Raw genomic sequence first — 15,572 nt, 5'->3', positions numbered from 1 at the left:
ATGTTCACTAATGTACAGCAAACATGAAAATAGCAACAAAAGTTAAAGAAGGCTAATTATATAATCCTGCATTTATATTTTCATAGCTTTTTGAGTAGAATGGAGAATTTTCATTCAGTTATTCATACATGAATACAGAAAAAAAGCAGAGTATAATTCAGCTATTTCAGAATATGTCTGTCTACCTAAAAGGAGCAGGGACAGAAATAATCATTAAAATTTGCTTTGGACATGCATATGATTTATTTGTCTCTGCTCATTCATGTCATATCAGTACCCTTGTAGGTAAGAACAGTATGCTACATAGCATCATTTCAGATAAAATTAATTTGAAATCGTGAGCTGTGTACATATTCAGTATCTATGTACAGATTTTAAAAATTATATTTCCAAATGCATTCAGAAATGTAACAATATTTAGGGTTTAGGTCTGCACCCAGGGTAACTGCTGATTTCCTAAGTTGAGCCCTCATGTTCTCTTTTGACTGTTTTGGGTTTTTAAAATCAGATTGTAGTTTGTCTGGTTGTGTATTCTTCAAAATTAATAACTTCAACATTTAATTTCCAGAGTTAGAGTTCAAAAGGGATATTAAATGTATTTACATATACATATAATTATATAATTATATGTATTCTCCAGTGAGGTATAATATGGGTGGTGAAGGAAACCCACAGTCCTTTGGCAATCTTTCTATCCAGCCTGTGAGCAAATGACTCAAAGTCAAGAGTGTGGTCACCCATGGAAATCCCGTGTAACTCCATTAACTTGGGTAAAGTGGATTTGTGCTTATGTAACTGAACATGGACTTAGTCTCTTGTTCATAACTGTCTTACGTGCATGACATTAAATTAGTTAAAGTGCTACATTCCAGGGAAATTTTCTTCTGAAAATCATGAAGGAGTACTATTTCTTAGATCTTTTTCTTAATGTCTTCTATATAAATTCTTGTTGTTTATTTATTAAGAAAATAATCATGTGATGTTAGCAAGATTACCTAGAATTTAAATTACTGTAATGAACAATAGCGGAAGGGATGTCTGTGACAACCCTGCTTCCTCTGTAAATACTGCTATGTTAAAGATTTAACCTTTGCCCATTTACCCATTGGGACCATATGTGCAAATGCTTAACAAAAACAATAATTCAAAAAAGACAAAAAGCCTGTGTATACATATGGGTGTACATATGAGAACTTTGTCTGATGGCATGATTTTGAGGGTGATACTTCAGAGAGCATAAAATACTCTGAAGACCAAGATGTTTGGCCACCTTGGATTCCAAAGGCCATCCTCAGGACCACGCTGATATCACTTGGCAAATAATATGTGTGCATTTAAAATTCATATGCTTTGTGCAAAGGGAAATGAATCTAAGAATACATGGTACTTTTGTGTGCCAGGTTCTTTTCACCAAGTATTTGATATTAACCAAAACATATGGTTAATGTAAATACTGTTTTGCCTCCTCCCTGAACTTTTCAGACATACACCAGTTTTCTTTCTGCAACGCCTTATTGTGCATAGTCACAATTCTTGCTAACTCTTACAGAACTGCTATTTTTTTGCACTGACCGTTTTATCCAGAACCATGGATGGATCTGCCTTGAAACTGAAACTCAGTGAAATCATTAGTTAATCTCAGAATGATCTGATCTTGTTGAATGTGTACTATACTGTTCAATGGGTTTGACATCCAATTTTGTGGAGAGTGTGAGAAACTTAATGGTGGATGGTGTGGGATTATGTGACTGTTCTGTTGCCAGCTCTGTTGTGTTTTAAGTTAAACATTGTAAGATAAATAAATCAGCACTTTAATCTATGACTGAAAAGATATGAAATAAAAGAGAATAGAAAAACATGCTTGACAATCAGTAGTGTGAGATGTACTCCTGATTTTGGAACCGAATGTATAATGCTTCATGTTGCTTGCATACACAGTGTTTCTGTTTCTCCACTGGAGGGGCCATGGAGGAGCAAATCTACTGTGTAGACTGAGAGAGACTGTTGAGGCCCCATTTAGTGGGAAAAAAGATGTCAAAAAAAAGTAGATAAATTTTTAAGAAAAAGACAGCAAGCTAAAGCAAGATAATACTATATAAATGAATGTAAAAGTGACAAAACAGTCAGAGTGCAGTTGTGAGAGATTTGCACATGCTCTTTGAAAAGCTATGATTTAATGCTTTGAGTACCATTCTCAACTTTAAGGGTAAGATTCAATGCAAGTATTAAATTCATAATAATTTGGTCACTTTAGATGGTACATTTAGATAAAGTGTTGAACTATGCCTTGGTATAAAAGCAATGGAAACATCTACATACAAGTCTGGAAATGGAATAGGGAACACAGTTTTCAGTGCAGTCACTTCTTGTCTACTGGCAAGTCTGCCAGGTCTGGGATCTGTAAAAAATGGGTAGGCTCTTTTGACTTTTTTTTTTTTTTAAATTTTATCCTTGCCTTTAGCTGCTGCAGAGTTCTCACAGGAGCTCCTGCCCACACAAATTTGCTGTCAGCAGCTGCCCTGCAGCCCCCCATGCCCCACAGATCCTCTGCAGCCGCATCGGCAGGTGGCCCCAGAGACCCAGAATGGAAACTCAGCATTCCTGCTAAACCTCAGGCGTTTCAATGCACTCCTTTTCTGCAGTGGAAGTGGTTATAACCTTTTATTTGCAAATGGGAGGAAAAAGGAAGAGCTGCCCACATGGGAGAGTGGGCCATGGACCTTTCAAAGGGGCAGTGCCTTTGGCGTGGGGGTTCACAGCTGCAGTGCGGCAGCTCAGATGCAAATAACTCTGCACCCCACTCTGGGTGCTTTTCCCGTCAGCTACTGTAGCACTTTGCCAATCTTTGCTGCTGAATTCCAAAGTGAGAAAAGATCTGTCAGTGTGATAAAAGTTTTCTTGTAGTTTTGACCAGAAATTCCATTCTGGAGCCAAGAAAGCTTTTCCTATACAAACTTGTTAAAGCTGGTACATTGCCATGAAATCTTTTGATTTGGTGAATTGGCATTTCCAGCAAAGAACTGTTTAATATTTTTTTTTTCCCTGACGTTGCTCTTCTTGTTTCAGTGGAACCACAAATTGGAAAAGTCAAATCTTGGTATGGGAGAAGTTTTCATTTCTCCCTATGAGTTCCACTTCTGTAAATGATCTTTAAAATCCTTTCTGTGCAAAATAAAGCTTACACTGCAAGAAAATGTGAGGCAGTTAGTAAAGCTTTCTCCTTTGACAGTTTCAAATTTACCTATAGATCTATATAAAATTTCTTTCATCCCACCACTTAGCAGGGAAATCCTAGTACTCTTGTGTAAAGTAAGTTAGGAAATAAATATGAAGATGATCCTTCTTTCCCCTTTGAGTCATCTGTAAATACCACCAAATTGCTTCTGATACTTTTAGGGAAAAAGCATATAATTTTTTAACCCTGCTTTCAATCCTGTAACCACTTCCATGAACAATCTGAAAACCATCTGGTTTGGTTTTTTGGGCTTTTTTAAATCAATTTCCTCTCCATTCCTTTTTAAAAAAAATCCTGCTGTTATCATGCCATTAGACAGAAACTTAGTCCCCCTCTATTACCTTTTAATTCCTTTACTTCTTGGAAAACAGCTTCCAAGACAGAAACAGAAACACCCCATAGGTAATTTGTGGGGCAGCTGTGATCCATGAAGCCTTTAAATGTAGATTTTGAAATCCCAGCTGTCGCAGCCCTGCCAGGTGATACTGCAATGGCTTCAGGGTTTTGTCCTAGTGTTTCAGACAGTCTGGTGTTGAAGCCAGCAGACAAAGCTGATATTGCAAGGTCCTGTTCCTCCATTGGTTTGTCACAGTGAGATGTGTCTCTGGTGACTTTCTGGAGAGAATCAGTCACATCACTGGGGTGGAAGTGCAGCTGTTTCACAGCCTCAGTGTGACTTCTAATCTGTTGGGCAGCCCTGTTGGGTAAAACTCAGAGAATCCTGGTTTTACATGCTATATCCAGACCTACACTAAAGGAACTCCTGGTCCAGGAGGCCTGTCATGGCAATTGGACTGCCTTCTGGGATGTCAAAAGATTTGATATTTTGTGAAAAGGGCAGTAGTAATTCGGAAATATATTTTTCTAATTTTCCTGTGCTTCACAGGGAGCTCTTGTTGCCAAACAGATATTCCCTGAGTGCTAAAGAGATTTAAAGTTTTGAAGATACCTCTGCTACCGTTTAGTTTAGGAAAAATCTCCGTATTCTAGAGAAGTATTAACTTTTCAATGCAGGTGATATAACACAATGTCAGGTAAAAAGGAAAATAAAAAGATAAGATCTTTCAAGATCATCCTTTTTCTGAAGAAAAAAGACTGACTTTTAACATATGAAGGTCTTAGAAGTTTTATTCTGTCGCTCAGCCAGTCAAACAATTAGTTGTGGATTTCCCAAATAAGCAGTTTTCTGATACTTTTTTCATGCTAGCATGTTTTTAGGAATAAGCACTATATTGGGACTTTATGGGAGATGCAATGAGAAAGTTGAGGTGAGAATTGTAATTAACTTGGAAAGCCAAGCAAGTTGTCTTACCCTCATGGTGCTTATGTAGGGAGTTTGGATGGAAAATCTATAGTGTTATAAATTTGCACCTTGTTTAGTCTGTGATAATTCTTCCCTATAGGGCAGCCCTTAATGTCAAGGCTATGTTGCTGTCTGCTCCATATAGTACACAGCATAAACATCTAATACCAGAATTTATGAATTCTTATGTTGGATTTTCTACTTGCTCAGTTTGGCTTGTGAGAATTCTCTTTTGGATCAATTTGTGTCTCATTTGCTATAGCACATCAAGTAGTAACATAATAATTACTATCTATGTACACTATGTAATGTCTGCATTATGGATGTATTAGAAGAAGCAAGTATATTGTGCAGTGCTTTGAGCTCCTGATAGTACTTCATTGTATCATCATGAGTTTAGAATTAAATATCTAATGTATGTTTTCTTTTTCATTTTTCAGATGTTCAACTTGCCCATGGCTCTTTTCATTCCCCCTTCGGTGTTTGCTGTTCATTTACAGTTTAATCTGCTTTACCAGTTTTGGATACATACAGAGGTAAACCAGGTTTTTAAGCCATACCTAAACAGTTAGCCTGGAGCACTGTCTTGGAAATCCACTAGCAGCTGATTTATTGTGTAAGAAAAATCTTTGTCTGACTTCTTTAAGGAGAAACATCTGTTCATTTTTATTCCTTTTTCTGAATATATATTGCTAAGTTTATAAGAAGAAATGAGGCCAGTTGGTCCCAATTAGATTTAGAAAAAAAAAAGTAACTGTAAGGAATCAAAACTTTTTGCTATTTTAATACTGTATTTTCCTATCTTGCAGCTTATTAAACATTTTTGGCAGATACTGAAGCTGATTTCATTTCTAGGATAAATATTTTAGGGAAAAATACCCAAAAGTAGGTGCTTCTTAAAGATAATTTAGAGTTGCAACTAAATTATGATGTTGTTTCTTTCTTAATGCAAGTAATTCTCAGATGAAAAATTCTCTGTGATTATCTGATGGCTATTTGTTTATGACTACACAACTTCATTTCTGTTTTGTGAATGCATAGACCATATCTAGTTTACATACATACATGGTTAATAACACATTGTAGGTAGCAAGATGTTTCCCACACTTCTCATGTAGTTCAATGGCCTTTGCCTTCTTCCTTACATTGTACAATAGAGGTATTTAAAAGTACTTTATAAGTCAGTAGCATATTTCTCATTAGCCCCAGGTGGGCTGTGGGCTAATTATTTCTATGACACTTACTGGTTTGTTTATTCTGCCCAGACAAATGCCTTTTCCTCTCTGATTTCATGATGCAATATATAGGACAGTTCTTTGGGAATTTTAAAATTTTTTTCTGTGTTTTTCATTAAAAAAAGAATTTAAAAAAATAAAAGTCACATAGTTATAGTGGACCAATAGGAACCTTTGATTGTTGACATTTTTTTTTCTGTTGGACACATTTCTAAAATCATTAACATATGTCTGATGATGTAAAACACCATTTGAATAGGAAAGGCTTAGATAAAATGTCACACACATCACCAGAAGTGGCATAAACTGAAGCAAGACACATTTAAGCTTTTTAAAATATTTTGAAAAAATTCAAGCAGTCTTTGAAACTATACCAAATGAATACTAGGCCTCATATGGTAGCAGTTTCTTTGACCATGCTTTAGGTTCTACAAATTAGTTTTAGTGTGCTTTGCCACTAAAAAATTATAATATGCCTCATCTGTATCTTCTCTGGTGTTTGATGCCATCTCTACTTGGCTGAGAGGTTTCTAACATTCTGCTGTGTAGCAATAACTCAATGAATCTCAGCACTGGTGCCACAGTGCACATCTAGAGTTTCTAAAGTGAATTTCAGAGGCTTATGAATTGCCTACATCCCTCTAAAGTGCTAAATCCTTCGTAGGGCTTAAAAGAATTTCCATAGCATATGTGCAATGTGCCAAGTTTAGACACTAGTCTAAACAAGAATGAATTTCAGTCTCAATGAAAAGATAAGCACTCCTTACTATTAAATTATTGTGCTGGTAGGAAAACAATAGATCTTTTGTATTAGTCCAGTTGATCCACTCATAGAACTTTGCTTACAAGGGAAGTTATTCTTAATGTTGATATTGTTGATTTTATAGCACAGCTGAAATCGGTTGAAATATGTTGGAGTCATGCTCTAAGGTCAAAAATTATGTCGAAATAGAAATAGGGTTACACCGTGTGTTAGCAGATTTCCTGTTCTCAAGGGCAAGGCATTGACAGAAAAAAGTAAGGAAAGGAAGGGAAATGGTATCAACTATTCAGGCTTATGTTACCCTGTATTTTTGGTGAAATTAATATGATGCTTCACCATTATATTGGTGTTTCTTTGCAATAGCTATCATAATTTAACTGTTTAAAACTATTGCTGCTCTTTTTTTTTTCTGATGGTCCTTTTCTGAATTTTAATGATACTAATTTTCTTACACAGATTTTATTATTATGAAAATCCTTTCTTCAAGTCTCTGTTTCTGTCAGTTTAGTCATGTACAGAGTTTGTTCTGGACTGTAGCCTGGGGTTCTATAGCAAACAGCATCCTGTCTCAGCAAGTGCTGCTAGCCCTTGCTCTGAGAGCAGATATTTATCGTCCCCCAGCAGCTCTGGGAGCCCGTGGAGGGTGCTGTTACATGTCATTAGGGGTCTAGGGGAGATACACCTCATTATTTCCCTTCTGCCAATGTAATCTTACAGTAATGTAATCGTTTGCTTGTAAAATGAAGAAGCAATTGATTTTTTTTTCCCCCCAAATTTCTGTTGCTTTTCATCAGTATCAATTTCCTGATACAGTTTTGGCCCACACTGACTAGTCACAGATGTTTGGAAATTGTCACTTCACGACTTTTGATTGCACATCTTTCTCTTTAAGGGAAATAAAATCTAGTAAGATTAAGGGGGGAAAAAATCTCTCTTCCTTAATAGATGGTGATTTTTATTTTTTTTTTTAATACAGGACTGAAAAGGAAAGTACATGCAGAATTTTTTTCTTTTATAGAAGAGAAAAAGGTGTATATAATTAATAGGAAAGATTTTAAGTACATGAAAAAGCTTCTGAGGGAAGATGTTTTGTTTTGAGAGAAATACAAATTGAATTCAGTAATTACAAAAGAATGATCATGCTCGTCTGAAACTTTCTGTGCCATGTTTCAGCCTAGAGCAAAGTTTATAGCCAAATAGAATCCCTGGTATTTTCCTGTACTTAAATTTTACATGTGTCCAGTGTTGCTTTAAAAAATATTAGGAGATGTTTCCTGTGTTATAACTGTAACCTGTCTCATTATTTGTTATGTCAGTTTTTGTCCAGCTTTACTACCAACAGATCAGACATGGTCTATTTTATTTTAACTCAAGTGACTCATATATTCTTGTGACTACAGTATCATAAAGATCAAAAGTACACATTTGTTCTACCTCATTTAGACTTCTGTATTTCCTACATGCTTGGTATACATTAGTTTTTGTAATTTTATATAGAATAATACAGCATTTTAAGCTCTATAAATCTTATATAAAAATTATACTATTTTTCTGGTGCTGGATTCTTTTACTATTGTTTATTATTAGAATGGACTATTGATACAGGAAAGGCATGCCTGAAATTAATAAAGTTGTGTATGCTAGAGTGAAAGTACAACTTTGAGACTTATGTCATATATTTGTGTTCAACTATTTTTTTTTCACTGCATCCTGGATCAATGGGCCAAGGCCAGAGATATAAGATTTGCAGCCAAATGCCAGCTCTTGCATTTTGATCACAACCACCCCATGCAGGGCTATAGGCAGGGGGAAGATTAGCTGGAAAGCAGCTAAGCATGGAAGACTATGGGGGTGCTGGTTGACAGCAGCTGAACATGAGCTGATGTGTGCGCCCAGCTGGCCAAGAAGGCCAATGGCATCCTGGCCTGGATCAGGAATAGTGCGGCCAGCAGGACCGGGGCAGGGATTTCCACCCTGTACTCTGCATTGGTGAGGCCACATCTTGAATCCTGTGTCCAGTTCTGGGCCCCTCAGCACAAGACATTGAGGTGCTGGAGCCTGTCCAGAGAAGGACAGTGGATCTAGGGAAGGGTCTGGTGCACAAGTCTTAGGAGAGTGACTGAGGGATCTGGGGGTGTTTAACCTGGAGAAGAGGAGGCTTGGGGGGGCCTTATCCTCTCTACAGCTGCCTGAAAGGAAGCTGCAGCCACGTGGGAGCCGTTTTCTTCTCCAGGGCAACCAGTGGCAGAACCGGGGGAAATGGTCTCCAGCTGTGCTAGAGGAGGTTCAGGTTGAACATCATGAAAAATTTATTAGTTGAAAGTGTGGTTAAGCATTGGAATGGGCTTCCAGGGAGGTGATGGAGTTACCATTGCTGGAAGTGTTCAAGAAATGTCTGGACATGACACTTAGTGCAATTGTTAAGTGATGTGGTGGTGTTTAGTCAAGAGTAGGAGTTGATGGTCTAGTAGGTCGTTTCCAACCTTAATGATTCTATGAATATTGCACCATGTACATAACAATCTGAAATTATCACAAGATTTTGTCAAGGATTCAAAATAAATCTCTTAAGTATCACCAAAGCATTGAAATAAACTCCTAGTAATTAATTTAAATGAAAAATGAAGGAAAAAAAGGGCAACCCAAGAAGACCCCTGAGAAAAACATTTGACAATGATGGGTTAACTATTGGACTTGATGATCTTAAAGCTCTTTTCCAATCTAAATGATTCTATGGTTCTGTGATCTCAGTAAATCAAAAAAAGGTTTTTTTTGTTCTATCCAGTAATGTTCAGGTCAATTGAATGGCTCAGATCTACTCTTAAATAGTCTGGGAGAAATGCTTCTGTGACCAGACAGACCATTCTCGTATAGCTCATAAGGGAAGTAAAAAAAAAAAAAAAAACAAAAAACAACTTTAGTCAAAGGGCACTAAAAAACGAATTTTTCAAAAGCCACAGAATGTTTCAGGACTGTTACTGACAGACAGAAATACTCATTTTCGGTTTATTTTTGCAGGTGATTCAGAAGGTCTATGGCTTATATTAAACTATATCCTTCCATTATGCATTTATTACAACCAGTAAGTTAGGTGTGTTTATAACCTGATAGACACCTGTGAAAAACAGAAATTAGTTTCTGTTGCTTTAGCTGTAATTTTTATGAGATGTCAAACTGTATTTAGAAAGTATCAACTGATCCAGTCCCTGATGGTAGTAATTGCAGCAGCAGATTAGTCCTTGCCTATTTGATCTTTTACGTGTATTGGTTTCTGTTTAATTTTCTAATTTAAGGAGAGAATATGATCTGCCCTTTAGCATACTCACAGAAGTCAGTTTTTTTAAGGCATCTCTTTTATAAGTCTTTTTACCTCATCCAACTCTGGGAGCAGAAAAAGGTGAGCCACAACTATTAACCAGAAGTAACATGGGTGAAAACAGGTGAGGAATGGGAATAATTTTAGCAGCACCTCATGCAGACTGGAAGCAGAGGCATAAAATTGCTACAGATATAGGGAAAAATACAATTGGTGTTATCAGAAAACACCCATTAGTAAAACTGAAACTTGCTGAGGAAGTGTATGGTATTTGTCAAAAGGATATTTTTCACTTATGCGTGCACGCTCTGTACTGGTCTAAGTTTTTGTCTAAGTCTATTTTTACCTTTGGCTTCTGCCCAGTTTTCTTTAAGGAAAACCTTTGGAAGAGAGAAATTGGGAATTCTTCCTGCTTTCATGCCCTGCACAGCCCATCTGGGCTCCCTGAGTTCAGGTGAGCTCTTGTGGCCCAGTCCTTAAATTGTTGCATCAATCAGAACATACCTAGGAAGATGGCCAGATTCAGGAAAAAAACCAGCCTGTTTTTTTTTGACTTTATTTTCCAATGAGGAAATTAAACAAGCAGAGGACACAGGTAAAATAAAGGAAAATACTTGAAAAGCATGCATAAAAAAAATATACATAAGTTCTTCTAAGTAGCAGTACACCGTGATTATCATCATATCAGTAGGAAAAGCTCTTCTTGAAACTCGAGAGGACTTAATTGTCTTTTCAAGCAGAAGCTGTTTGAATTGGGTGAAAGGATTATAATCAGGACACTGTGATAAATAAGTGACAGTATGAAACAATGGACAAAATATTCAGTTATTAGTTTCCAGGTCCTAACAATTCAGATTGGTCTATTTCTTTGCAAACTTTTTTTTTCAATTTTCTTGGACCTATTTTCTCTGCATTGTGTGCTGTAATCTCATTTAAATAAGCAAGAAGAGATTTCAGGAGTAAAAACCCAAAAATGTTACAAAGTCTATTTCATCTATTTCAAGTACTTGCAGTAGTTTTTAATCCATTTCTCAAAACAGAAACATAAATTTTATCAAGAAATAAGACTTTGAATTTAAAAACCATTTTAACAAAACTTATTTGACCATTAAAAAACTTTTTGACTGTTACATGTTTTAGTGTTTGTCTTGGAAAGAAAATAGTTTTATTCTTGTGGTTGATTTGTGGAGTTGAAGGAGGGTTTTGGTAAAGAGCTAAAGTATTGAATAGTTTGCCGATAAAAAAGGTGATGCTTTGTTGGGAGGGAAACTATCTCTGGCTCTGGTTTACAAACTCATATATTAATTCTTTATAATTCATCTACTTATTGTTTATATAGTAATATATTTACAAAGTATGTCTGTTTATTCATTACTAGTTTACTGGAGTGTGAATATTTCCTATAAGGTCAGTAAGATATGAGTCAAATTTAACTCATGAAAGTATTTGAAAAATTATGGCAAACAGATGGTATTGAATGGATCACATTGGAAATAGAGTATGGTGGACTGATCTGATCTTCTCACCAGGATAAGGAATATAATTTTACTTTTTTTTTGCTGCTAGTGTTTTTGTTTGTGTTTGTTGGGGGTTTTTTGTTAATATTTTCTTAATCTAGAAAGTATCATCTGTAAAAGTTAAAATCAGTAATAATCCAGTGTATTAAGTAGAATTGTGAAACTACAGTATCTCTTGAATTCGATTCTAGAAGGTCACTTTGAATTCAAAAACCATATGCCAAGAAAACCTTTATTTTTTTTCATTCTAGTATATTGCTTCATTTAATGAAATAATAATTTCATTTAATTTGGGCATGTAAGCCAAAAATAGACCCAGCTCTGTCTGATGTTCCCTTTCATTTAAATTAGAAACACACACATCTGTCCCTGTCAGGTTACAAGGAATCAGAAACTTACCATTCAGAAGACTTTTGCTAAAAGTGATCAAAGGGATGAAGGTAATTAGAGGTGATTACAGCCGTTCTCCTAGTCTGTTGTTCAAGATTGTGTCAGTGAATATTCAATGACATGATGATTTAACTGGAATTCCTAGAAACAGGTGATATCATCCTCAACCTATTGCATACGGTCTTACTGTAACAAAGATCCAAGAAATTATTTTAAAACAATAGGAAAAGAACTGTTTGTTGATTTGCATGAAGAACCAAACTCTGGTTCACAAAAGAAAGTTCTTGCCCCATTCCTGATAGCTGATGCTTTTATCACTCATAAATTCATTATTTGTTTGCTGCAAACTCTCAAATCACATGCTTACTCTGGAGTGAAAGAAGACAAATTCAAAAAACACCAGGAAGATAAACATGCTTTCTTTAATGCAGACAGTGGCTTTGTAGGTCCAGCTAGGCTATATATGCAATACAGACATCAAAACTTAAGCATGATTCCAGGAAACAAAGAGATCTCACTGCTTCAATCCAGCCTGTCTGCCAAAAGGGCTTATTAGATTTTCTGACCAACCTGTAGGATCAAAGTTTTGTCATCATTGCACTTGCCAGAACACAGAAAAGGGCAAAGCTGACAACACTATCATTAAACATAAATACTTGCAATAACTGTAAAATAAGTTCCAGTTTTCCATGTTTCACTTGCCCCATGAGGGGAGAAAAGTATTGTCTTTCTAGATATATAAGGCATATAACTGCTTTTTGTTTTAAATAAAAAGAATAACAAAGGAGAGAGAAAATAAAACATTCATAAGAGAGCACACTGTTCCTGTCCTTCTAAGTGTACATTGTGCTTGAACACAGTATAATCAGGAAAAACATAGCAGGATGAAGTTTGGAGTTCCTTCCTTGGCACCAAAAAGTTCAGTGGTGATTCAGAATGCCAGTGCTCCACTTCAGTAGTATCAGGATGAGCCTCCTATTTTACCTCTGTGTGAACTCCTATTTTGTTAATGCCGTGCACTCAATAGCTCTGAATACAATATGCAGCACAGGAGCCATGATCTTTTTCGCTCAAAGGTGGCTGTTGCATGATAATTAGGGTTGTGTTGGTGGTTTGCATTTGATGGGCAGCAATCCAGACAGAAGAATCCTCCCTATTGAAGCTGTGTCGCTAGTGAGGCCAGAAATAAAAGGTTTGTGGGACAAGAACATGATCAGTAACTGCAATTTGGATCCTAGTAGTTAAGTCCTCGAGTTTGAGTGTTGGTTTCTGTTCCTTTCACCAAAGACCTCTTGCAGGCAACAGCTGTGAAATGTTCACTTCGGCAACAGTGAGCTTGACTATTGCTAATCTGCCTGCAAAAAACCTAAAACTAAAGATTGTACTTAAAGAATTTTATTTAGGTCACTTCTGTCTATTAGGTCCCTGGAGAATTATCAGGATAAAAGTGAGGTGAGCTACGTAGAGATGAAACACAGTTCAATACATTCTGCATCCTGGAAAAATAATCTAAACAACACATTTACCAAATGAATTTAATGTAATAATGAAAGGATATCACATTAATAATGTTAAAGATTCTGTTCTTTGCTTAAAAAAACCCTCTTTTTCCATCTTAACATATTACACATAATGCTTTTGAGTTTTTCTCATGGCTTGTATCATTGAGAATCTATTTAGTTATAGGTTCAAAGCCAACAGAAAATTTGAAAGATCCTTCTTTGTTAAAATCACAAAGTATAGGCTGCTGACTGTTCTTTTATCTGTTTAGAAAGTAGGATGAAGAGCCTCACTTGGCGATATTTTAGTTTATTTCAGGGCTGGCATACTGATTTATGACTTTGGGGTTTTTTCCTACAATTGCCAGAATGTATTTGTCAGGCTGCTGAAAAATACTGAAATTGTATAGCAATTTTTATCCCGGAGTTTGTTTAAAATGCTTAACTTGATGTATGACTGAAAGTGTGACTTGCTCCATGCTCTGCTATTTGTAATGCTGCAATTAAACCAATCAGTTACTGCAAGTTTTTTCATTTTTAGCGGAAAAATTGATTGAAATTTCCTGTATGTGCTCACCTTTCCCACAAAGCTTAATTGGACCTGTAAAGAAAACAAAAAGGTTGCATCCAATTGTTGAAACAGTTAATTTAATATTCATGTAAGATACCAATTTGATTCAAACCTTATCTCCTGGTTGAGGTGTAAAACAATGGAAAGTGACAACAGCCTGCCTTCAAGATAATTTATTATAGACACATTTCTCAAGTCTGTGTGTTTATTATATAAACTGTCCATTAAAACTAGGCTTTCATCTCCCATTCCTACAATCCAGATTTATCAGAAATTCACCCTCTATGAAACTCTTTATGATCCCAACATGCCTGATTCCTCTCACTTGTTTTATTTCTAAACTATAAATATTGTTTTTTCACTCCTCAGTGTGGAAATTCAGCTATATCCATTTTACATGCTTACTGGAGTAGAAAACTGCCTAATCAGATAGGAAAACAGTTGGCGGTGTATAAATCAGAGTTTGCCAAGGATTTCAAAGTGTGAAACTGGCAGACGAGCACATATCCCAGGAGTTCTGCCTTTCCTCAGCTTCCCTGTAGAGATTTTACATGGCAAATCTGGTCACCAGAGCCATCTGTATAAATACATGGGTGTGTTGTCCTGAATTAACACAGCAGCTCTACTGGGGAATGTAATTAAGGTCATATTTTAAAATTTCCCCACCAGGCTGTCTGAAATACAGATTTATATACCAGGAATAAAAATCTTACCTCGATTTTGATGAGGAAATGACTTGTAATATGTGTTTTACTACCAACTAGTCTAACAGAAAGCCCAAAGTTAAGTTCAGAGTGCCCCGTAGTGATGCTCCAGGGATGAATTTACCCTCTTCTGTCCTGCAGATCAGTAACACCATGATATTGAAAGTAATGCTGTGCTACAAACAGCTTTCCTTATGCTCAAAGGAAAAAAAAAATTAAAAAAAAAATTTATATGCGAATAGTTTTACTGTAAGGTTGCCTGCTTTACTCAGTTGACATTCCTTCCTAACACTGACGCTGAAACAGAGCTAAGTAAAGATTCATGTGGTAGTGGTGACAGGAGGAGTTGTTACACAAGATGTAAAGTTTCCCTTGGATTTCATGTCACAATTTTTTCTCATTACTTAAACAAGAACTACATTGAAGTGGTGCAGGTACCAGGCAATAAAGATTTCCCTTGGTGCTGACAAACTCTGAGACCGCAGACGGAGGTGCTTACATGCCACAAGAGATACTCCATAATGTTCTTTCCCTTTAGGCAAGGGATTGCTGTCACAATGGAAACATCTTTATATAACAACTATTGTAGGAAAAAAATCCATTTTGTTTCTATCATCTATATTTGAAGATTTCAATTCCAGGATATTTTATTCAGTAATGTATGAAAAGTATTTCTAAGTATGCTTTATTTACAATGCTTTTGGAGTTGCTTCAATTATTGTCAGTAATTCTGCTTTACTGTTTAATGATACCCAAGTATAGCAGAGGAAATATGTTGGTTTTTAAAGAAAAGAAAGAAAGAAGAATACATGTTTTGTGGGAACAGCTTTTATAACATATATATATGACATGCCTACATATTTGATTTGCAGGTAGTGTATTGAGTCCATTTCTAAGGATTTTGACAAGTGAAAAATTATTTTTGTGGCAATGGGATGTTAAAAAATGAAGGAAACCGGAAAAGAGTTTTGTTGGAATGTTGCAGTTCATCTAGGGGTCACTGGCATGGGAGTTTAGGTGCACATAATGTGTTAATTGA

At 36.1% G+C, this 15,572-nt stretch overlaps 1 protein-coding gene across 2 annotated transcripts in view; it reads left to right on the top strand.

Annotated features, from left to right (window-relative positions):
- The window catches only part of AGMO (alkylglycerol monooxygenase), a 187,494-nt gene that overhangs the window by 77,037 nt on the left and 94,885 nt on the right, over window positions 1-15,572 (top strand). For both annotated transcript variants that reach the window (XM_054273897.1, XM_054273898.1), the window contains exon 5: window positions 4,979-5,074. In XM_054273897.1, coding sequence (XP_054129872.1) covers window positions 4,979-5,074 — 96 coding nt within the window. The remainder of the gene's footprint in view (window positions 1-4,978; window positions 5,075-15,572) is intronic.

This window comes from Melozone crissalis, unplaced genomic scaffold (assembly GCF_028551555.1).
Source record: "Melozone crissalis strain CALT ecotype California unplaced genomic scaffold, PUWL_Pcris_2 ptg000016l_1, whole genome shotgun sequence".
Lineage (NCBI taxonomy): Eukaryota > Metazoa > Chordata > Aves > Passeriformes > Passerellidae > Melozone > Melozone crissalis.
The sequence above is the reverse complement of the archived record's forward strand: the minus strand, read 5'-3'. Positions and strand labels throughout refer to the sequence as shown.